This window comes from Typopeltis vanoorti, chromosome 5 (genome assembly GCF_054136105.1).
Source record: "Typopeltis vanoorti isolate ZY-2024b chromosome 5, IOZ_Tvanoo_1.0, whole genome shotgun sequence".
Lineage (NCBI taxonomy): Eukaryota > Metazoa > Arthropoda > Arachnida > Uropygi > Thelyphonidae > Typopeltis > Typopeltis vanoorti.
In genome coordinates this window covers 28,698,032-28,722,703 of record NC_143553.1, presented here as the reverse complement: position 1 = coordinate 28,722,703, position 24,672 = coordinate 28,698,032, and the positions used below count along the sequence as shown (strand labels likewise).

The window sequence follows — 24,672 nt, the reverse complement described above, 5'->3', positions numbered from 1 at the left end:
TATCCTATCTTGCCCACCTCTACTTCACAAACCATATGCTTTCAAAGCCATTGGTGTCACTTTCTTCCAAAGTCTCCACTCTTAGATGACATAAGTCATCACTTATCATAAGCAGTACTCCACTACCTTGTTTTCCCTTCCTGTCCTGCTGAAAAATGCTATACCCTGCTGCTTCTATTCCTGTTATTATATTATCTTCCATCAACCACATCTCAGAGATCGCAATAATCTTTGGCCAGGCTGATGCTATCAGTACCACCAATTCATCTCCTTTATTCCAGATACTCTTGGCATTAGTATAAAGCATAAAAATGTCATTGCTTCTGTATCCTCCAGACTCCACTGGACTCAGCATTACCTGATGTTGTCTCTCTTCCCCAAAGCACCCATTCCCACAAGAGGCCACCCCTGCTACTATCCACCCTGTGAATTCTAGTTTCTCTGCATTGACACACCAACTCATTCAGAAAACAGCAATCTCTCCAGATGCCTACGTCCTTCCTGTCCTTCCTCATTCAAATGCAAGTTGTTTCTCGCATACAGTTCCTTTCTGTCCTTAAGTGCCCTCCAAGCATCCACATATTCCAATCCTCTCTCCTGACACATTCTGACTATTATGCTATTAATTATTACTGCTATTCTGCTCAGCTCATCATTATCATACCTGGGTAACACACACTATCTTTCCTTGCTGTGTTTTCTTGTACAACCTCAAGCATGAATCTCAGATCCCTCGCCACCCGATTTACACTGCCCCTCAAGTCATTCGTGTGCACCATCACAATCATCTCATTCACCCTTTCACCCCGCTTAATTTCCTTAGCCACACTTTCTATTGTTCCTCCAGGCAAACACTTCTCTGGCATCCTACTTTGCTCATCACAGATCATCAAGTCTTATATGAGACTTGGGGTGGTAAATTTTTTTTGTTGTCCTATGTGAGACCACCACCTTACTGGAGTCCTGAAATTTTTGAAGATGTACCATAGTAATAAAAAAAAAAATTACCAAATTCAATTCCTACAGCAAAGTTATTTTAGGACTCCCCCACCACACACACAGTACTTTGAAAATGTATGACAGGTTTGCAACCTTTCATGGGTGGGATTCACATATAAACATAAATAAATAAACAAACCCTCAATCAGTTCTGGAATAGATAAGCATGTCACCCAACTTCTGGAACAGCACACTATACATTCAGTTAAAAACCTACATGAACATGGAGATAATGAAAGCTATATCAATACAAAAGCATCGTGGTATATCAACACAGTTTAATATTAAGTAATCTGCATCCATATACAAGTAGCCTAGTCATGAAGATACTTCATATGCAAACTTTGTTTGCTCATTCTTTGATAAAGCATTAAACAAAGAATGTGATTTCTGGTCTAGTAACTTTGGAACCAAACGAAAATAACTTTCTTAGAATTGGATATAATCATTGTACTGTGGTATTGTGCTTCTAAAAGTACTCACCTCGGTTATTTTTATTAACGTGGAAGTGCTAGTTAACATTACAAAAATGGCAGCAGTGGCAGCAAAGAAGAGTAAGCCAGCAGTGCAGAAGGTATTAACTCAGAAATCGAGTTTTACCCTGGACTTTTCGCAGTGGATGAGATGCAACAATTGTTTTATGTATGCATTCAAAAATGTTAAAGATTTATGGAGTATTAGATTAAACAATAAAAAGAAATGTATTATAGTATGTGAGAAGTGTGATGAAAGGTTAGGATATACCAAAAATGAGAATGGTATTACCAGGAATAATCAGAAAATGGATGGAAGATGATGTGCCAGTAATAATAGAAGTGATGTGGAAGAGCTTAGGCAAGAGTAATTGAAAATGAAGAGTCACATTAAATGTTTAAAGAAAAGAATAACTGATAATAAATGACAAGGAATTTAATAATAGAAAGCAAATATCTAAAGATGATAGGGTTGCTTTATATGGTGACTTAAATATTGAAGTTGTGGTAAAAAATAAGGTGCACAAGTCATGTTTTACAGGTGGTACAATAAAACAAATATCAGATGCTTTGCATAGAAGGAATGGACATCAGAATTAGTGGTAGTGGGGGACACAAATGACTTGGATAGCGAGACAAAGAATGTGAAAGGGAATCTGAAGAAGTTGTTGCAGGTAAACATGATAAGGTAAAGATAAGGTAACATGATGTAGACAGGAAACAGGGAAATAGTGGCACTGGTTATGAAGCAGTGTGGTGTAACATGGAAGTTGACAGGAAGTCATATTTAGGTGGATGTTGCTATAAGTCAGGAAGTGTGGAGGGTGGCGATGAAGACATGTATAAACAACTTGGATTAGTAAACAAAGGAAGGGTAATTATTGTGGGTGATTTTAATTATGGCAGTATAGACTGGAATAAAGAAATACCGTTTGGGAATAAGGAAAATGAATTTCTTGAGTACTTGAGAAAGATAACTAGCTGAGGCGGCAGCATGTAAAGGAGGGGCATGGGTTTTCAAAAGTTTTAGAACTGATCATACTGTCAGAGAATGTAATTGCAAGTGGGGTTTCACACTTTCCTCCAGTTGGTGAGAGTGATCATGAAATGATCACCTGGGTTGTGGTTAGCCATATGCAAACTTATGTGAGGAAAGGATATATGTAGAATTATAAGGCTAGTAATTACAATGAGAGCTATAGCATGGAATGAGGAGTTTAACAGTAAGGAAATAAATGCTGCTAGGAAACTGACAAAGAAATACATAACAGCATAAATGTGTGAATGTATTCCAGAGGCCAAAAAACTGAATAAAGTAGGCATAAAATGGATGAATGAGGAACTTAAGCATGAAACTTGGAAGAAGGTACTTTGGGGGCAGTACAAGATTAATAATGGTAATAATCAGTTTCATGAAATCTGAGTCAGGAGAAGCCAGGAGAGTGACTCAGTAAGGAAAACAAAAGTGCAGTATGAGCAGAAATTGGAAAATCGGGTGAAGAAAAGCCCTAGAGTGTGTTTCTGATATGTATCAAGTAGAAGGACAAATGACCATGGTAAGATGATGTTAATGGATGAAAATGGTAGAATGGTAACAGTTGCAAAAGACATTGAGGTATTCAGTGATCAATTTATAAGGATGCTTCATCCTGATCAGGGTGGAATCATGAGGAACTTATGCGTAGAGGACATAGGAGAGGATGGCTTAAGTGCAAGCGAGCAGTAGGTATTTGAGGGAATAAATAACCCTGATGTCAATAAGGTGATAGGATTTAATGACATATCACCACATATTCTAAGGGAATGTTCCAGTAAATGGCAGTAGCATTGGCATGCTTGTTAAATAAGTCTTACAACAGCACTGGTTCCAAGGGAGTGGAAAGAAGATAAAATTGTTCCACTGCATAAAGGTGTTGATAAAGCTGTGGCTTCAGATTATAGGCCAATCTGTATATCTGGAGTTGTGTTGAAAGTACTAAAGAAATTGATAAGAAGTAGGACACAAAACCGGGTTGAAAACAGCAGTATTCTTTGTGGTTATCAGCATGGGTTTGTTAAGGGAGATCATGTTTTTCTAACTTACTTATGTACTATAAGAAGGTGACAAATACCTTGAACAGGGGAGATACATATACAATGGTGTATTTGGATTTTGCAAAACCTTTTGAGAGGCTCCCAAACGACAAACTATTAAATAAATTGAAACAGATGGGAATGGATAACAGACTTCTGAGCTGGATCAGTGATTGGCTGTCAGATAGGTATCAGAAAGTTGTATATGAGGTGTTTTGGGACCATTGTTGTTCAATTTTTATATTAATGATATTGGCATGTGTCTAACTAGTGATATGCAGCTGTTTGCAAATGATGGAAAATTGGGAAGAGCAATGCAGAGTTCCACTTACCTGCCCATTCATGCAAGATATGCATGAATGGGCAGGTAAGTGGAACTATCAGTTCAATGTTGCAAAGTGTAAGGTTTTGAAATTTAGTATACACTTGGCAAAGTATACACTTGGTTGGGAAACTTAAAAGGAGGTAGAGAAAATGAGAGATCTGGGAGTGGTGGTGGACCAGGATCTGCTATATTCAGGGGCCATATTGCACAAGTTGTGAAGGCATCACACATCGGATAATGGCAATGATATGGAGGACCCTAACATGCAGAAATAAAGAGGTTATGATGTCATTGTATAAGGCCTTGATCAGGCCTCATATGGATCATTTTGCACAGATCTGGTTGCTTGGTTTTCATGGTGACAAAGATATGTTTGAAAGGGTGCAGAGAAGATTCATAAAGGTTGTCAATGGCTTTTGGAATGTGGAGTACGAGGCCAGATTGAGAGAATGTAAATTGCAAAGCCTCGTGAATAGGAGGAAGGGGGAGGGAAATATGGTTGAGACATATAAGCTAGTCAAGGGTTGTTATCAGGTTGACATGGAAGAGATTTTTCATACAATGAGAAAAAAGGGTAAAACAAGAGTCCTTTGCTGGAAACTGTATAAAGAAGGTGAGCAGTGGAGTGAGCAGCAGGTTCTTTGGATGGAGAGTGGAATGCACTGCCTGAGTGTGTTTAAGGAACGGTTGGATGAGCATTGTGTGCAATAGTGTGTACCTCCCACAAGGAGTCTCTGACTTCACTGAGGTCAGATGTCAAAAAGAAGAACTGTCATAGGGAAAGTAGTTAGTTTGTTGCCCAGATATGATAGTAGCGAACTGAGGACAGCAATGATACTGAATGACAAGATGACTGAATTGTGCCAGGCAGAGAGTGTTCAATTTGCGAATATATGGAATCAATTCAAAGGGAAGTTAGAAGCTGATAGAATGCCTTTGAATTGGTTTGGTGTTGGTTATTTGAAGCAATTGTTGTCTGACGCTAAGAGTCAGAGAGAGGTTAAGAAGCAGGTTGTGGAAGGACAAGAAGAGAATGGATGCAAATGTGAGAAAGTTATTGTAGCAGGACAAAGTGATGCAGTGCGAAATGGAGGGGATGATAAGAATATGAATGAAAATCAGAGTGAGGATCAGGGAAATGGAGATGGTCAGAACAAAGAGAGAAGTGCATTATAGCAGAAAGAGTAAAGAGTGATTGTGTTTGTGGGATGGCCTCAAAGAGCTGAGAATTGTTATGCTTATATACTAATGTATGGAGTATAGCATCAGAAATAAATGGGCTGAGTTTGGAGCATTGATCGAATCAGTATGCCCAAAGATAATTGGCATAGATGAAACTTGGGTGACTGAGGACGATGTACTGTTAGGACTTGAAATGGTAGGATATAGAGCCAGGAAATGTGGATAGTATTGCTTGTGAAATGTTTAGACAAATTAGTTGGGCAAGTAAAAGGAAGATGATCCTAATGGGAGATTTTAATTATAGGAATTTGGATGGATTGTAAAGAAGGGATAGTATATAGTAACAAGGAGATTGAATTTGTTGAGTTTCTGCAGGATAACTATCTAAAGCAGCATGTAATAGAAGCAACACAAGGTTTATTGGTGTTATCTTCAACCTCATTAGCAACCACAACCTGTGGTTGTTAATGAGATATCAACACTGCCACCTGTTGTTGAGGGTGATCATGAGGTATTGGTTTGGAAGGTAGTCAAACAGGAAAAAGTTGCTATCAAGAAGGTCTATATGTGGAACTATGAGTTGGGTTATTTTGAGAAGCTCCATAATCAACTAGCATCAATACACTGGGATAATGAATTGTGTAAAAAAAATGTTAACAGTGTATACAGTCTAACACAAGCAATGCATACCGTATACCAAGAGTTAAGCGAATATAATAGAGTGGGAGTGAGATGGATAAACAGTGAAATCATGCAAGCAGTGTTCTAAAAGAAGTTATGGAGAAAGTACAAGACAGTTTGCAGTGAACAGGTGCATGAAGAATATAAACTACAGGCCCAGAAAAGTGACAAGCATGGTTAAAAAAAAAGAAAAAAAAAAGGGAAAAGTAGAACATGAGAGAAGACAGGCTAGCGACATCAAAGCTAATCCAAGAAAATTTTTATGTTATGTGGCTAGCAAGAGAAAATAATTATGACAGGTTGATACTGGTGGATACATGGTAGCAGAATAACCATAGTAAATCATATAGTGGAATTATTTAATGAGTTCTTCACATCAGTGTATATCATGGTGGTGTGAATGATACTGTGTAACATGTAGAAGAGAGGCAATTAGGATAATTAAAGGTGAAAGCATCAGAGGTGTATCAAGTATTGCTTGCGTTAGATATTAACAAGACTGTGGGAATGGATGACTTATCACCAGATATTTTTAAAGAATGTGCGAAAGCGTTGATCATGCCACTGACCTGGTTATTTAATGAAAGTCTTGGAGTGGGGAAGGTTGCTAAAGAGTGGAAAGTAGGCAAAATAATATCTCTCCACTAGCATAGTTTGAGAACAGAAGTTTCCAGAATGGTCTGTATATCTGCCGTTGTGATTAAAATGTTGGAAAAACTGGTTAGAAATAGAATAGAGGATTGGGTTGATGGACATAAGATTCTCTATGATGGTCAGCATGGGTTTCTGAAGGGCAGGTCTTGTTTTAGCAATCTGCTTATCGGTGGTGTTGTGTGCCTGTTTAGGTTGGGTGTGCTGTCATGTGCATTATGCAACCTGCATTACAAAATTCACATCAAATTAATCATATGATTGCATTTTTGAAAAGCTCCATAATCAAAATCTGGAGCTGGAAGGAAATGTCATCAGGAAGGTGAGGGACTTTAGATACTTAGGTTCAACAATGGAAGAAGATGGAGGAGCTGAGAAGGAAGTGGGATGCAGGATACAAGTGGGTTGGAGGAACTGGAGGAAGATGGCTGGAGTGTTATGCGATAAGAGGGTGCCAATCAATCTGAAAGGCAAAATCTATAGGATAGTGAGGCCAGCTATGACATATGCTATAGAAACTGTGACCCTGAGGAAAAGTAACATCAGCAGGATGGAAGTAGCAGAGATGAGAATGCTTAGGTGGATGTGCGGTGTGACCAGAAAGGATCGTCTGAGAAATGACTATGTGAGGGGAACAGTGAAAGTTACGAACTTGGAGCGAAGATACAGGAGGCAAGGTTGAGATGGTTTGGTCATGTGATGAGGAGGGAGGACGAATATGTGGGAAGAAGGGTCATGCAGATGGATGTGCAAGGAAGGAGGAAGCTGGTAGAAGAGGACTTGAGGATGAAGAACTTGGATGTGGTGACAGCCCAAGACAGGAGGATGTGGAGGAGACTCATCATCAACATTGACCCCACTTAAGTGGGAGAAGCTGCAGAAGAAGATTGCATTTTTATTGATGTATGAAAGTTTTAGGAAGGCATAGCACATCAGCTCTTATCTAAATTGGTCCAGTGCATTTTATAAAAAATTAATTAATTGTAGGATAATTTTGAATACTTTAATTTATCAATTAATATAATTTTAAAGATGGAAACCATAAAGGTCAAATGAACAATAGCTATGCTTCACACACATCATTTATGTGAGAAGCACAAAAGGTTTATGCTTAGTGTGAGATTAGATCATCATTGGCACAACATGGATAATTTAAATTTTTATATCATTTTTAAATACAGCCATATAATATGCACAGAAAGTGGTAAAAGTAATAACTCATTTTACTTATTTATATCAAGTTCCAATCTCCTTAGACTATAATCATATAATCCACGAAAGCTCTGGCAGAAAATGGGACATTCAGCAGAATCATCAACACTGTTTCCCATTATAAATATGGGCACAAAAGTTATAAATTATTTATAAAAAATTATAAATATATATTAAAAACTTGTCTATGTTGGTGTCATAAGCACATCATTTCACATTTTATGCAAGCAAAACAGATGAAATTCAGAAAACAAAAACAGCAATTGAAGATAAATGACAACATTCAATTCTATCAAAAATGGATTGCTTCACACAATAACCAATCACAGCCACTAACGACTTCTGTGTGCTACTGTCTCAGTGCACATGCTGCCTCGCCTTCTGGTCTGTTTAAAACCACCAGAACTCTAAGAATTTGACACACTTCAGCATCTGCATGTCGACTTAAAGGGCTCAAAGGTGTCTGTATTTGTGATCGCACACCCAGGCTATTAATACAAATGTGATACAATCTTTACGCATTGAAACGTCTCCTCTTCACAAGCATTCACATATTGTCCTTAATTTTAGGAATCACACGAAGCCAGCAAACAATTAGGGGAGTCATCAACAATGAATGAAAAAATACAATATTGGTGAAATTGTCATTCCATGGGTGTGACACCACACGCCTAGCACATACTGAATATTTGCCCCTGTTGCTTATGTTTTATGACAAGTTGACGAATGTGTTGGATAAGGAAGAATCATATACAATGATATTCTTGTACTTTGCAAAAGCTTTGATAGATTCATTTTAGAAATTATGGACAGATTAAAATAGTTATTCATAACATGGTTGTAAAGGCCATAATTTCTAAAATGAATGCTGATCACCGTGCAACACTAAAAGAAAGCATTTGATAGATTATTACATGATAAGTTGGTGAACAAGCTGCAGAGGATAGGAATAGATAACATATTGATTATATAGATCTGAGATTGGCTCTGAACGCTACCAGTAAGTTGTGTACCAATGTGATGGAGCAGTGTCTTAGAAAAGAAAGGTGACTGTGGCATGCCTCAGGGTTCTGTTCTTGGGCCCCTACTGTTTAACTTATTTGTTAATGATATTTCATGTGGATTGACTGGGGGATTTTCAAATGTTTAATGATGCAATGTTAGGTAGAATTCTCAGTAGTGCTGATTCTAATTCTCTAGAAGAAGATTTGAATAGACTTTTAGCTTGGACAAATGAGTGGATGAAATTCAGGATCTTAGAGTGATAGTAAACAGAGGACTGAAGTTCTGAGGGGACATCACAAGTGTTGCAAAGACTGCATATCATATTGCAGCTATGATAAAAAGTACATTTACATGCAAGGATAAGAAGGTGGTGGTGGCGATGCTCAAATGTGGTCACTTAGTTTTCATTGTGATGTGGAAACACTAGATAGGATCCAAAAATGAATAACCGGAGTAATATCAGGACTTTGAAGTGATGGTTATAAAGAGTATTTGAGAGAATGTGGATTACAGATATTGGTGGATAGGTGGAAAATAGGAGATATGATAGAGACCCTTCAAGTTAGTTAAGGGATTCTATCAGATTAATACAGAAGGAATTAAAAAAGTGGATGTTAAGATGGGAAGAACAAGAGGCTATCCCTGGAAGTTATTATTATTATTCAGGCCTCCAAGGATTCAAAAGACTCTTCGAGGGGAGGTCTCCCCTCCCCCTAAGAAACACAAAGTCTATCATACCACTCCTTGAACTCATTGACCGTTCTCGCTCTCACCACTCCATCAGGCAATGCATTCAATGGTTCAACCACCCTCCATGCAAAGAAACCACTCCTCACCCTCTTGCTCACAGTTTACTTTCGTAGCATCCAGGGATGGCATCTTGTCATCACTCCTTCCCGCTGTTCAACCAAGTGAAAGAACTCCCCAGTGTCAACCCTGTAACCACCTTTCAACAGTTTAAAAGTCTCAATCATATCACCTCTCCTTCTTCTATCCACCAAACTCTGCAGTCCACATTCCCTCAGCCAATCCTCATAACTATCACTGTACAGTCCTGAAACCATCTTTGTTATCTGCCTTTGTACCTTTTCCACAGTTAATTTATCCCCTTCAAATCCTGGAGACCAAATCTAAGAACAATAGTCCAAGTGTGGTCTGATCGGGGTCTTACACAATGGAATGATAACTGTTTTATCTCTGCAGGTCAATGTCCTTCTCATTATTGCAGCAATCCTCTGTGTTACCTTCACCACCTTTGCAATATGTCCCCTAAATTTCAGGTTTCTATCAATCATCAACCCCAGATCTCTTGTCTCCCCTATTTCCTCCAGTATAACTCCTCCCATTGAGTATGCAGCATCCCATCGATGTTTCCCAAACCTCATGACCTTACATTTTGCTGCATTAAACTGACACCCCCATTCATTTGCCCATACATCTAGCTTATTCAAATCCTCTTGCAGGGCTGCCGTATCTGCACTATTACTAATAATCCTTCCCAGTTTCGCATCATCTGCAAATAACTGAATATTCCCTTGTAATCCACTGACAATGTCATTGATATAAAAGTTAAACAATATAGGTCTCAGTACTGAGCCCTGTGGGACCGCCACTTGTAACCCTCTGCTTCCTTGAAACTGTCCCACCATACACAACTCTCTGATACCTATCAGACAGCCAATCCTGAATCCAGTTGACCAATCTGACATCCAGATCCATGTGCTACAACTTAAATATCAGCTTATCATGTGGCACCCTGTCAAATGCCTTCGCTAAGTCTATGAAAATGGCAGTATATGCCTTTTCCTCATCTAATGCTCTTGTAACTTTATCATAAAAGGCTAGCATATTGCTAAAACAAGAGTACCCCTTCACAAATCCATGTTGACTCTCACAGATAATATTACCCTCATCTGCCCAATGCTGTATACGGTCCTTCACTACTTTCTCCAAGATCTTACTAGCTACTGATGACTTTTGTATAAAGATTTGGTGAAGAAGGGTGTCAGGAGTAGATTTTTACATGAAGAGTTGTTAGTGAGTGGAATGCATTGCCTGAGTGCATTGTGAATTCAAGTAATGTAAATAACTTCAAAGCTCATTATGATAGACATGTTGCTGATTGAGTGAGTCTCCCATTATGAGTCTCTTGACTCCATGGTGGTTGCCAAGTAGTAGTAGTAGTAATAATAATCATTATTATTGTGGAACTCACAAGGCTCACTGTGGGAGATCCACTCTTGCATTGTATGCTCCTACTACTCTCCATGCAAAATAACGTGCTTCTTAATTCTCTTAATACTTCCTTTTGCAACTTCTAGGAAGTTGTCCTCTTCTCCTTGTTCTACCATATGAACAATCTCTCCCAGTATCAATTCTATAAATACCTCTTAACAGTTTATGTCTTAACATCTTCCCTTCATTGTTCTTCCATGCACCAAACACTGCAGTTTGCAAGCTTTCAGTCCATTCTCATAACCAACATTAAACAGTCCTGGCATAATTTTTTTGTTATCTGCCTCTCTGTTCTCTCTCTCTCTCCAAGGTTATTTCATTCCCTTCAAATCCTAGTGGCCTGATCTGAGCACCATAATCCAAATATGGTCTAATCAGGACTTTTGACAATGGAACCATTTCCCTTTCATCTCTTCAGGTCAACATGCTTCTCAATATTACAGCAATCCTCTGGGTTGTTTTCACAACTTCTGCAATATGTCCTCCAAACAACAGATTTCTATCTACAATTCAAAAAGTGTCCCATCTGTAGATTCCAAATTTTGAACCTTTGCATTTAGCTTTATTAAACTGACATCCCTGTTCAATTTTCCAGTTTTAGATCTTATTCAAAGCCACAGCATCAGTTATTAGTAATAACTAATAACCCTAACCAAGCTTCACATCATCTGCAAAACAACTAAATATCTCCCTGTATTCCAATAACAATATCATTGACATAAAGCCTGAATAGTTAAAAAACCTATGGAAATCCCCATGAAAGCCTCATCAACGTTTTTACACTCTGATACTGCTCCCACAAATACAACTCTCCAATATGTCAGAATGTCAGCTTCCAATTGCAGGGCAATTTAAATTTGTCCTGCAATCTCTCCACATCACCTTCATTAACTATCACTCCACCTAATTTTGCATCATCAGCAAACAGCTGAATTTCCTTTCAGGTTATGTTCTATATAATTTATGTACAAATTAAACAGTACTAGTCCCAGCACTAAGCCTTGCAGCACACCACTAGTCACCTGTCTTTGTTTTTTGCCTTGATTCTGCCTGTCTATATACCACTTTTTGATATCTGTCCAGCAGCCACCCTCTTATCCACTTAAACAGTGTCACATCCATCCCCATTTGTTCAAATTTGTGTAAGAGAGTTCCATGTGGTATTCGTCAAATGCTTTGCAAAATCCAGCCGAATCATATAGCCATTTCCTTTATCTAACTCACCTGTTACTCTATTATAAAAAGTTTGTAAATAATTAAGGTATGACCTACGCTTCACAAAGCCATGTTGCCCCTGTATCATATTTTTATCCACCTATTCTTGAATTTTTTTTTTTTTTTGATCAATTTTTCCAGTGCTTGTATTATCACCATGACTGGGATACTGATTGGTCAATAATTTGCTACTGCAGTCTTAGAACCTCTCTAATGCAAGGGAATTATTTTGCCCTCTTTCCACTCCCTTGGAACTCTATAAGTGCTAAGATTTAAAGAGTCTAGTTAGAGATAGTGCCCGTTCCCTTGCAGATTCTTGCAAAACCTGAGCTGATATACCATTTAATCTCTCAGCTGTATTTACAATGAGATTCTGCAATATTCTAAGACAATCCAGTTCATTCACCTCTCTTCCTACATCAGTATCTGTCACATGTTACAGAAGTAACCTATCTTGAGTGATATACCTTGTAAATGTCGTCAGTAACTATTTTATCTGTTTCTGTCACCTCGTGACCATCATCACTCATTAAGGTTAATTTCCCATAGTCATTCTTCCTCTTATTTGCAACAGAACTCTTTGGGATTTCTTTTGGTGTGCTCAGCTAATTTCATCTCATAATCTAATTGTGCCTTCCTTGCAACAGTGGTCACCTTTCTTGTCTGAGTCTTCTACTGTTCATGAGTTTGCTGATCACTTTTCTCTTTATATAGCCTCCATAGCATTTTCTTCTTCTGCAGCTTATGCTTATTGATATTGCACATCAAACTCCTACCTGATTTACTCCCCCTTACCTTAAGTATACAATTTAATACCGCTTCCTTTAAATGCCCTTTAACTATCTCCCTTCCCTTGCAGTGTTTTATTCCGTGGCACAGATTCAAGTTTCCTCCTAAGTTTATTATAATCACTTGCTTTGTAATTCCATATATATCCCCCTTCTTGACAGAATATTTTACATATTCTGTCAAGAAGGGGGATATATATGTATAACCAAGGTGACCACATTGCCAATTGGAGGCAATGTGGTCACCTTGGTTATGGATAGCTGATCTGATCCTATGGCCAGGTCCGATAGTCTCATATCCATAGTCCCCTGCATCACATGCTGCCTCAAGTAATGATCTCTCAGTAGGTATATAAATTCCATTTCTGAACTGCCATGTGATCTTTCTTCCTTCTGGCCTATATCTCCATGGTGAAGTCCCCCAGATCATCCATGGAATTCCTTGGCCTACAGCAACAACCAACTGTATATTCTGTTTTACTGGCCTTAATCTCACATCAGACTGCTTCAAATTGGCGAGGTTACACTAGCCAATGCCAAAAACTCCTCCCTGTTGTTTTAGGATACTTCTTGCATTAGAATATAGAAACTGCAGCATTCCTTCAGGTCCTCAACTACCTTTACTTTACTACCCTATTCAATATTTTTGTTTGAGAGACTAGATTTTGTACTTGGTCATTCTCACACTCACTCTCCTCATGGGTACCTTCACACAAACTCACCTGCATCCACCTTAATTACTTACGTTTTCCTGAATTTGCAGCTTCAGCATGCTTGGTGAACAAAGTTCTCAGTTTTCTCTCTCTCTAGACACCTAACACCAAAGGCATTTAGATGCAGTCCATTGGCATTATAGAAATCTTTCTGTCAAATGCAGACCATAGATCCTACATCTTTCCTTACATATTGATCTGTTTGCTGCCAACGCCCTCCTCCTCAGTTCGCCTCTATCATAACGTGGCAGGGGACTTACAATCTTCATCTTCTCGCTCTTCAGTTTGCTTCTTCTAACAACTCCTTCACATTTTCCCTCGATTAATGCTTTTTGCCTCTCAAATCATTTGTACCAACCAAGACAATCAGTTCTTTCCTTACCTTTATGCATCCGAATGATATGCCTAATATCATGAATTTTTGTTCCAAGGAAATACGATTTTGTTACACAAACACCTACTTTCACATATTATTATTATTACTACTACATGACATCCTGGGAGTCCATGGACTCATCAAGGGTGGGCACTTGCTCTACAACTCTCTGTCTCCATCACCAACTTCAGCTACAATTAACCACATTTACACCATTGCCATCTACCCAGGGTGACCACCCAGAAAAATAATTTTGTACCAACTTATGCAGAAAAAAGGTACTAGATCTGAAAAAAAAAGTACTAGATTTTTATGCAACATTTTATGTAAGTAACATTAAATTAATGTTAACAGTAATATTTGCATATATAAAGGGGTTACGCCTCACAAGAAAAACACTTGAAGTATTTATTCATTATTTTTATCATATTTTGCTAAACTGATTAACTCTTCAGAAATAGTCAAGTCTGTAGCTGATGAATGTTTCAATTTTTCTTTTGTCAAAAGGAGTTCATTCATCAAGGGAGTTTGTAGTTAACTTCTTATTTTATTTTTATGTATTGTCACTGCTGAAAATATTCTTTCAGTTGATGCTGATGAATGAGGGAGGCACAGTACAGCTTTAATTAATGTTGTTAAATTAGGAAACATTTTTTTCTCCTACCGCATTTTTCATTTCAAAAACTTTATTCCAAAAAACCATGATTTCTTGACCTTTTTCCAATGCTTCTACAGTCTTCAATAGTTGCCATTCTCTATCGAGGTCTTCATAACTATTTTCTTCAATAACATTAGGAAAATTTACAGCAAGTGGCATTATACTGTAAATACAGTCTGATTTGCACATTTCAGGATTCAGCATCGCTAAACTTTTTAATACAGGATCTTTGAAATTTATTCGTTTGAAAACTTGGCTACAAAACTCAACATAGGACAAACATTTCACCTTGAAGTGTCTTATGTCTCTTTCTGGAACTTCACTCTTATCTAAACTCATTAGAACAGCTTCCACTCTCACCCCTAGATATATTTTCTATGTCTAAAAACTGACTATTGTCAGCTGTATTTATTTGATGTATTTGTGAATATTGAGATTTCATGAAATATTTCATGATCATTTTCATTTTATCTCCTACTGATGAAATTAGAAGATGAAGACGATATTCAGTGCCTTAGTAATCTAAATTTAGATTTACTACTGTTGGTAGGATGAATGCTAAGAAGAGAAAATATGCCTTAATTAAGGGATTTTGTAGTGTCGTTAAAGCTAATTTGGCTTGCTCAATTCCATCTTCTACTGCGCTCAAGATAAAGTATGAAACCAAAGCATTCCATTGTTCTACTATTCTTTGCACAACATCATGCATTGAGAGCCAACGAGTTTTATGCAACCTCAGCAAATTACGTGGTTTTAAGCTTGATAGTTCCTGAATTTAATTAAATTCTGTTAATCTTTTTGGTTTCTTTTGTATGAAATTGTAAATATCTGCACATTAGTTCTTCTAATGAATTTGATAATTTCTTACATGCTTCAGCAGCACATAAATTAAAGCTGTGACATATGCACTGCCGACATAAATATGTTCATTTAATGATAAGGCGAGCCTGAATGTTGTCCAATCATAACTGAAGCATTATCAGCTCAGCAGTAAAGCCTAATAAGTTTGCAAGAGGCACCCTTCAGCTTGTTTAATAATTCTATTAGAGCTTCAAACAAAGCTGAACTTGTTTCATCACTAACATCAATGATATTTAAAAACGAATCCTCTACTGATTTTATGGAATCATCATAGTAACGAACCACAACTGCTAGAGATTTATTATTATGTGACACCTCCAGGGAGTCCAAAGACTCATCGAACAGCGTCGAACGATTGAACTCCTTCCAACTACTAACCGTGCTCAAACTTGCTTAACTTTTTGCATGAGCCATTAGTAGCAGAGGCTCTACCAATCGAGCAATCTTTGCTTTGCTGTAATGTCGGTTGATTCATCAATAATTAAAGAAAAATAAGTATTTTGAAGTTTTTTTGAGATTTCATTGAGTGAATCTACAGCCAAAACATTTTTTATAAGACAAGATGAGTCTTTGACTCCATGAGGTCTTGGGTAATAATAATTACATTTGGTGCATCCACAATGTATTTTTGCCTGAGTATGAGATTGTGGGGGGGGGGGAGAAGGTTAGCGAACAGTGAGAGGGGAAGGAACATATTAAACTCATATGTCTAACTCTCATATTGTTGTTATTATTATTCGGAAGGAAGAAAGTACTAGATCTGTTGGTGAACGTACTAGAACACTAAAAATTTATAAAAAGTACTAGATCAAGTACGAAAGTACTAGATGTGGTCACCCTGCATCTACTGCCCACCACCAGTATTTTCACAGACAATCACAAACGTCCATGCCCATGGCGGGATTCAACCCAGCAACAGGGTGACCACTCAGCAAAAATATTTCGTACCAACTTATGCAAGAAAAAGGTACTAAATCTGAAACAAAAAGTACTAGATTTTTATTTGCTTTCGTTTCACTCTGTTTTGGGCATTTTACATTATCACTACCTTATTATCATAGATGAACTCAATGTAAAACCTCTAAATTAACACATGTACGACAAAAATGAAAAGAAAAAAAAAGTCAAAACTCATCACACTGCAGTCATCTATGAGTCCAAGAGCTGTAGTAGTTGTCATTCATCATAACAGAAGTCCCAGTTGTAACTCTAGCACTTCACACGAGTATTAATTTAATATATAATTTTTAGTGTTCAAAATAATGTAACATTAAATGTTCAGTTATTTACTATGCTATTTACACATATACATAGGTGCCCATTCACAAGAAAAACACTGGAAGTATTTATTCATTATTTTTAGCAGATTTTGCTAAATTCATTAACTGTTCAAAAATAGTAAAATCTGTAGCTGACGAAAGTTTCAATTTTTCTTTTGTCAAAAGGAGTCCATTCATCAAGGGAGTTTGTAGTTGATTTCTTATTTATTTACCATGCTAAAAAATTTTCTTTCGGTTACTGGTGATGAATGAGGGAGGCACGGTACAGCTTTAACTAACGTTGTAAAATTAGGAAATATTTGTTCTCCTACAACATTTTTCATTTCAAAAACTTTATTCCAAGAAAACCTTTATTTAAATGCTTCTACAGTCTTCAATAGTTGCCATTCTCTATCAACCTCTTCGTAACGCCCCCTATACATTTCTACGTCTAAAAAATGACCATTGTTGGCTGGATTTATCTTTTCAATGGGGTCCAATTTACGTTCTACATCAATAAAAGGTGGTTACTCATATTAAAATATTTAATTTTTCCACTTGTTTTCATTGCTGTAGTGCGCGAGACGTGTTTGAATAGCAAAGATTATATTTTCATTGGCTAATCCCAGTCGGATTGTGTGAGTATGGGATCGGGGGAGAGAAGGTAGCGAACAGTGAGAGGGGGAAGGGGAAAAAATAAATCATGCTTGTGTCACAGAATGTGACATATGGGGAGGTGGGAGAAGAGAAAAATATTAAACTCATATGTTTAACTCTCATGTTATTATTATTATTCGGAAGGAAGAAAGTACTAGATCTGTTGGTCAACGTACTAGAACACTAAAAATTTATAAGAAGTACTACATGTGGTTACCCTGCCCAACAGCCTTTTGACTGGAGAGCAGATACGCAAACCACGCGGCCAGCATGACATTAGATCATGTGATCTTATGACGATATGCCTTCAGGCATATCTTCTAAGATCAAATCCATGGACAGCATTTCTCCGTCATCACCGCGTAGCAAGCTATTCGTATCTACGTGTGTCAGCCTCGCCGTTTCAAACCCATTACTGCTGAAGATCTTGAGACATTCCCCGCTTCACACCGCCTACGTTTAATGCACACATACTCATCTCGACATTTCACCTGCCATTTTCTTAATGGACGGAATGCGTAGCATGTTACAAAATTGTGTATCCTAAGTAAATGTAGCTTTTGAATGGTGGCGGGCTGAGAGATCAGTGAACTGTGCTAGCAGACCCTACAACTGACATAAAGCGCGAAGAACACGATAGAGAACTTGCCCACCGACACAAGGCATACAAAGAGCCAAACAAACTTGTAGATCTCGTACAGATACACACGAGTTTTTAATATTAGGAGACAATTGATGTATTTTTTTTTTTTTTATTATGCTTCATGTCGACTAAGATATAGTTCGCCCACAGTTTGTAGGTCTCTGCTTGGCGTCTTGCCAAGAATATTTCCCGTTAATAAATTCTGTTATTCAAAGGATTTTTGATCTTATGAGCATGGAGACTTATAAAGTTATCTAAATCCAGGAAGTGAAATATATACTGTATATGTCAATGACATGATTTTTATTTGGTCAGGATCAGAAACCACAGCAGTTTACTTCTTACTTTTTAATGTAATCAACCTAGATAAGGGAATTAGATAAACCACGGTACTGGCGAAGCATTTAAGGCTATGAGGTCAGTCTAATATGTCTGTAAATTACAGGGTAGCCATAATTAAAGAGGTGTTCAGAGCCCTGTAGCGAAAATTGTATTGGACAAAATTCAATCTAACGTGGTGTAAGTACACTCTGGAACATGTGTTTTTATTTACAGGTGATAAAAATAGCACAAAAGTCTTCCAACAGGAAACATTTGGTGCTATAAGTGCTGGTTTGGGATTAATTAAACAGAATGGCTAGAAGAGACAATAAATCAATTTTCCTGTCAGTATAATTTACAGAAGTGGTTCAATGTGTCTTCTTTTCAGATGTTCCAAGAACTGAATTCTGTGAATGACGTTGTCCACAGTAGAACGCAACAGATCGTAATTGATCTTCCTCAATGCTGAGTTATTCTGTCTTTCAAGGTTGCTAAATCAGGAATATGTCCTTCATACACTGCATGTTTCAGATAGTACCAGAACCAAAAGTCAAAGGGGTTGAGATCAGGCGAACGAGTTGGCCATGCTATCTAAAATGCACGATTAATCACTGTTATGTCAAGTGTTCTTCGTATCATTCGCTGTACAGGGAATCCAATGTGAGGTGGTGCTCCATCCTGCATGAATATGGTATACTCAAGACATCTTCGCTACTGGAGTTGCATAAGAACAAATTTGCGCAGCATCTCTCGATACATAACAGCAGAGAAGGTGCAAGTCACTGATTCTCTCAGACGAAATCTTGAAAAAGTACGAACCAATAATAAACGATGTAGCGAAACCATACCACACTGACTTTCGGTGAGTGTAAAGGGGTCTGATGGAACACGAGGGTTATTCACAGCCCATATGGGGCAGCTGTGTGTGAGATAACACCACCGTTCAGATACAAATGTGTCTCGTCACTCCACAAGATCTTCCGGAGCCATGCATCATCCACTCCATTCGAGCTAAGAACGTCAGTGTAATCTGCAGTCGAGTTTTCACATCTGCATGAAGCAAAGCTTGAGTATGGGAGATCTTGCAGGGAAAAAAAAATCTCAGCATCTGATGTAGGATTTTTGGTTGCTCTGATATTGTCCAAGCATTGCTAGACCCTTGTGCATTATTCATTCCGTGTTCGACGACGGCAGTTGCAACGTTGTCAACATGTTGAGGAATAATCCATTTGCGCCCTGATTTGATTCGCTATTTTCAAATCGTAAGATAATTTTTCTAAGGTTTATTATTGCCATTGGACCTTTTCTCTATCCTACAAAAGCCAGGATTATTAAAGTGTGGGATTAGCGTTACTGCATTGTTCATAGAAAAGCTTGACAGGCAACGTGCGTTCCAGTAAGGTGAGATCCGCACACTTCAGAATAACGCGAATCCGTTTGGGCCTTCCTTGTATCCACCAATCAGTCAATAGAAATTGTGAGATTATGTAAATATCAAGCGATTCTAGCGCCGATTGTCCGTTGGTGGCAGAATTCTGTACTTTTCTTTTTTTCTGTAAATCAAAACCCCCCATGTTCCAAAGTGTACTTATACCAGGTTTGGTTGAATTTCATTAAATACATTTTTCTCTAAAGTGCTCTGAACACCTCTTTAATTATCACCATCATGTACTAGTGTTCTGACGTCTACAGAATGAAATCCCGAATGTCTGGGAGGAAGATCCTCTCACTCCAATATGAGAACTAGCTCAGGTATTGCTGAATTTTGGCAGTGAAATAAGCACTGAAATAAGCTACAGAGTTTAGAAGTTCAAGAAGTAAAAGTAACGAATTAAACTTGTAATATGCACAACAACTGCACCCAAATAGCCATTTGATTAGACAGAGAAAAAACAGTAATTTAACGAAATTACTAATACATTGTAATATGTACAACCCTTCATCCTAAACGACAAGTTTTTGAGATTTCTTAGATGAATGATGGCTGGAATTCAGTGGCATAAAATAGCTCAAGGTAGAATAGAATGGAAGACTTTGAGAGAGGCCTTCCTCCAGCAGTGGACTTAAAATAGCTGATGATGATTACTGTTGATTACTATTATTTATTATTGACTATGAAACGGGCGTGTTTTGATAAATTTTTGTCTTTTCTCGGATGAAAACACTCCAGTATGAAACTAACTTTCATTTATTTTGGGGGGAAAAAAAGCTCAGATATTCTTCATGTACTACACAGGTTTAGAACTCTGGTTTTTCCAACAACAGATTCATGTTCAATATTGCTTAAACTGGAGAATGTGATATGAAAGTAATGACAGATAAAATGCAGAATGTTAGAAGCATCAAGGAGTAATAATAAGTATACAGAAGAGCAGGAGAAAGAATTGACATTATTTCTATTACAACAACATAAACGAGAATTAATGATAATCACTTCTCAAAAGTTTTATGCCAATATTAATATTTTGTAATACATGTTAGGTACTAGTGATGTTGAGAACTATATCAATTCAAAGTGTACTCCATTTCGAAGAAACTGTAAAAAAAACACCCAAAGGTCAAATAACGTTGCTTCTTTTCTTTAAATTTAGATACCTTAATTTATTTACAGTATTAAATGCATTAAGAACTCAAAGGATATTTAACACACACACAACAAAAAAAAAAAAAAAAAAAAAAAAAAAAAACGCTAACGCTCTTTATTCCCAATAAGAAGAAATTCAATTCAGGGGGAAATTGAATTTCCACCACTAACCAATCAGAAATAGCTGGCCCAAGCTATAATTAAATATACATGGCATCCGGTGCAGAGATGGGGCCGTCAAATTCCGCCATTTCGTAGTCCCAAATCCTAACACTGCGTTCACTGTGTGAAATAGTGTGGGTTATACAGTAATTTTCTTCGGTTTTCGGAGAAAAACTCGCTTGCCCGCAAGAGATTGACTAACTCGAGAACTGGTCGAAAAACGGCTTATTGGAGACTGAGTCGCTTAGTTGGCGACTAAAACGGAACGTAGAATGTTTTTTCTTCGGTCGGCCTAGCGCCATGAACGCAATATGCCACTTCCACTGAGCTACACAGGCAGCATTCTAGGCCTTTTGGCTAAGATCAGAGTGTAGTATCTGTTTTTATTGGCATTAAAGAGAATCTATAATTTAAATATGCTATTTCAGTAACCATCGGAATTGCTCTCAATTTATGCACTCTTGCCATTCGAACTATAAAAGTGCAATTTGCAGGTCATTGTCGATAAAATTTCGACAACGGTTTAAGTTTGACTAGATATTTTTCACAGATTTTATATTTATAGTAATTGATTTGCAGTATTTACCAAATTACAATAAATCAATCAGATGATTTTTTTTTTTGTTAATTTCGAAACTCCATATTGGAACAGAGTATTTAGATGTTTTAAATCACCCTCCAGTGGCCGACTGGAGGAACTTTTTCTAAGCCTATTTTTGACCTGTTCCGGAGTTAGTTACTCTCTGGCACGGGCAAGCTGGTTTTTTCTCCCGGAAACTCGGGTTTTTCGTCCCGTAATAATAAGTATAAATAGTATAAACTCAAGAAAATTGACCGTAGTACCCACATTATTTCAGATAGTAACATATCCTGTTAGGGTTAGGTACCAAGAGAAGGCACACTTGTTTGCCAGCCTCTTCATCGGTGGCTGCCTATAATTAGTGATAGACATGGGCCAGCTATCTCTGATTGGCTACCAGTGGAGATTGAACTGCTTACTCAGTCTCCAAAAGCTAAATAGGGTATGAAGGCCTCGCCTACTCCCTATAAGGGAATAAAAGGCGTTAACTGATTTATTTATTTATAAATCACCCACTTTCGAATATATACTAAAATTAAACCAAACATGGTTTGCAACTATAATATTTATCAAATGAGAGTTGCTTTCTTGCTTAATGATTATTTCAGTTATATGCTAATAGTAAATAAATTCCACAATGTATCATATTCAAAAAGCCTCCCTGAATAACAAACCTTGCACGACGAATCTCGTCTTCATTTGGCGAAAGTTCAAATACTATGGTAAATACAACATCCTGCAAGTATATCAAAACAACCTGATTTCAATTTGCGATAGTAAAAGTATGGCCTAAATAAAGTTCATTTCAATAAAAATGTCTAACCTAGGAACATTCATAAAAGTTTATTTCCTTCAATAAGTAAATAATTAGAGAAGGCTTCCTGAATTACTTTTGGCTATTATTTCACAGCAGAGATATAAGCAGTAACCTTACATCCATCCACCCTTTTTCTTGCATTACAGTGACCTATAATCAAACTCCTTGAAATCTGACAATGTGATTCTCACTAAATTCAGTTGCTGCACATACTGCAATATTTTTAATATTGCATATATGTAATATTTTTAACATGCAGTTCTCCATTATTCTCTTTGTAACTTAATACAACAAACAACTTTTTTTCTATAAAATAAACAAACAGAGAATCCTTTTAGATATGCGCTATTTGTTGATACATAAATATAGAAAAATAACGCCTTCCAAAGGAGAGGGGAAGGCTATTTACTCCTCACCAGCTTCATTCAAAACTGAATGAAGATCACCTAATTACCGTAGGCAATCTACAGTACACTGTAAGACAATTTCTATCCATAGCCAATCAGAGATGGCTGGCTTAAGACTATCAACGATTTCAATAGGTATCGGAGAAGAGTATGCAGGTAACTGCTGGAACATCTCATGATCCCTAAACCAAACAGTGTATATTGTTTGGTTTAGGGATCATGAGATCATCTAAAATAGTATGCCAGATTAAAACCCAAGTTTCTGGGAGATAACACCAAGAGAATATAAGAGGAAATAAAACTTTTGAAAGTAACTAATTCCTTGCATTTTATCATTTGAAAAGGAAATATTAAGGTCGCAGGTGTCTCATCTGTCTGGAAAGGACCAAACAGATTCATCAAGAATTACAAGCTGTGTTAAATATATTTCGTGTTAATGCACTCACTAAATTGTTTAAAGTAACTGATTATTAAGCTCCATGAAAAAGACCCGACTTACAATACTGAATAATGATCACCTAAGGACTCTAAGGCAATCTACTGTACACTTCTGCGGTTTTTAAAAACCAATTGCATGCCCCGTCGAAGTCCTCTCTCCAAAGAATGAATATGCCTGTGTGTTTACCGTTAATGTTTTGTTTCTATATTAAGTGCTGTTCTATTAAGAAAGAATAGCATTTGAAAAATCCAAACTAGTACAATTTAACAACCGATTAGATCAGCTCCGTTAATTATATTTTTGATTTGAAAATAGTTTTACTTCTGAATAGTTACAACGTTAGTCGATTTGAATAATTTATTTTAAATTTAAAACAGTTGTGTGGTAATTGTTAAGTTCTGAGTACACGAGTTTACTACCAAGGTTCTGCTATGAACTACTGAAATTATAACCTTCAGCCAATTCAGGACAATTATTGAGGTGCAGATACTTGAATTTAAAAAAAAAAGTGTTAAAATTTACAGCCAAAGTCATAAAATAAACGTTCAATCTTTAGACACATGAAGTTCATTTATTCTTAACCATCCCTAGAAATATGTTCTCAATTTTTTGAAGTAATTTGAAAAGTATTATGCACTTGAAAAGGTTTAAAAACTAAGCATTAGCTGGCATGACTTAGCTGTTCTGTCAAAGTTTATCCACATTCCGGATATTGGTTATTATGGATCTCCATCTATTTCTGTCTCAGGTCCTCCTAGACTTCCTTTTATTCTTCTGAATTCACGAGATCTTCAATACTCTTCTGTACGTCCTCATCTCGAAAGCAGCAGTTCTTCTACTGTCTTTTTTTGTTTATTGTTCACGTTTTGCTTCATAGCGAAAAGGAGAGTAAATAAATTATTTAAATATTTTTTTTGTTTATTTCTCCTGATGTTAGTATAGTATATTCTTCATTCTGTTCAAGTATGTTTTTGCAATCTCTATTCTTTTCCTAATCTCTCTTTTACTTTACAATTTCAATCCAGTGGAATTAAGTTTCCTAAAGCCGGCAAAGGTTGGTCGATTGGTAGAGCCTCTGCTACTAATGGCTCAGTTAAGTAAGTTTGAGCGCGGTTAGTAGTTGGAAGGGATTCAATCGTTCGATGCTGTTGCCACACTCTCCCTCGATGAGTCTTTGGACTCCCTGGAGGTTTCACATAATAATAAGTAGAACATTTTACTTGTTCTAATAATTTGATTTTCTACTTTAATTTTTAACTTTGGGATACACATTTTTCTGCTTACTGTTATAACTTCAGGTTTTTTTTTTTTTTTTTTGAAATTAATCTAAGGTCATATTTTTTTCTCTATTACATG

The 24,672-nt window shown here is 37.1% G+C and overlaps 1 protein-coding gene across 1 annotated transcript in view; it reads right to left on the bottom strand.

Annotated features, from left to right (window-relative positions):
- The window catches only part of LOC150106277 (cGMP-specific 3',5'-cyclic phosphodiesterase-like), a 474,780-nt gene that overhangs the window by 359,721 nt on the left and 90,387 nt on the right, over positions 1-24,672 (bottom strand). Inside the window, exon 6 of the mRNA XM_090392969.1 lies at positions 22,328-22,389. Coding sequence (XP_090249095.1) covers positions 22,328-22,389 — 62 coding nt within the window. The remainder of the gene's footprint in view (positions 1-22,327; positions 22,390-24,672) is intronic.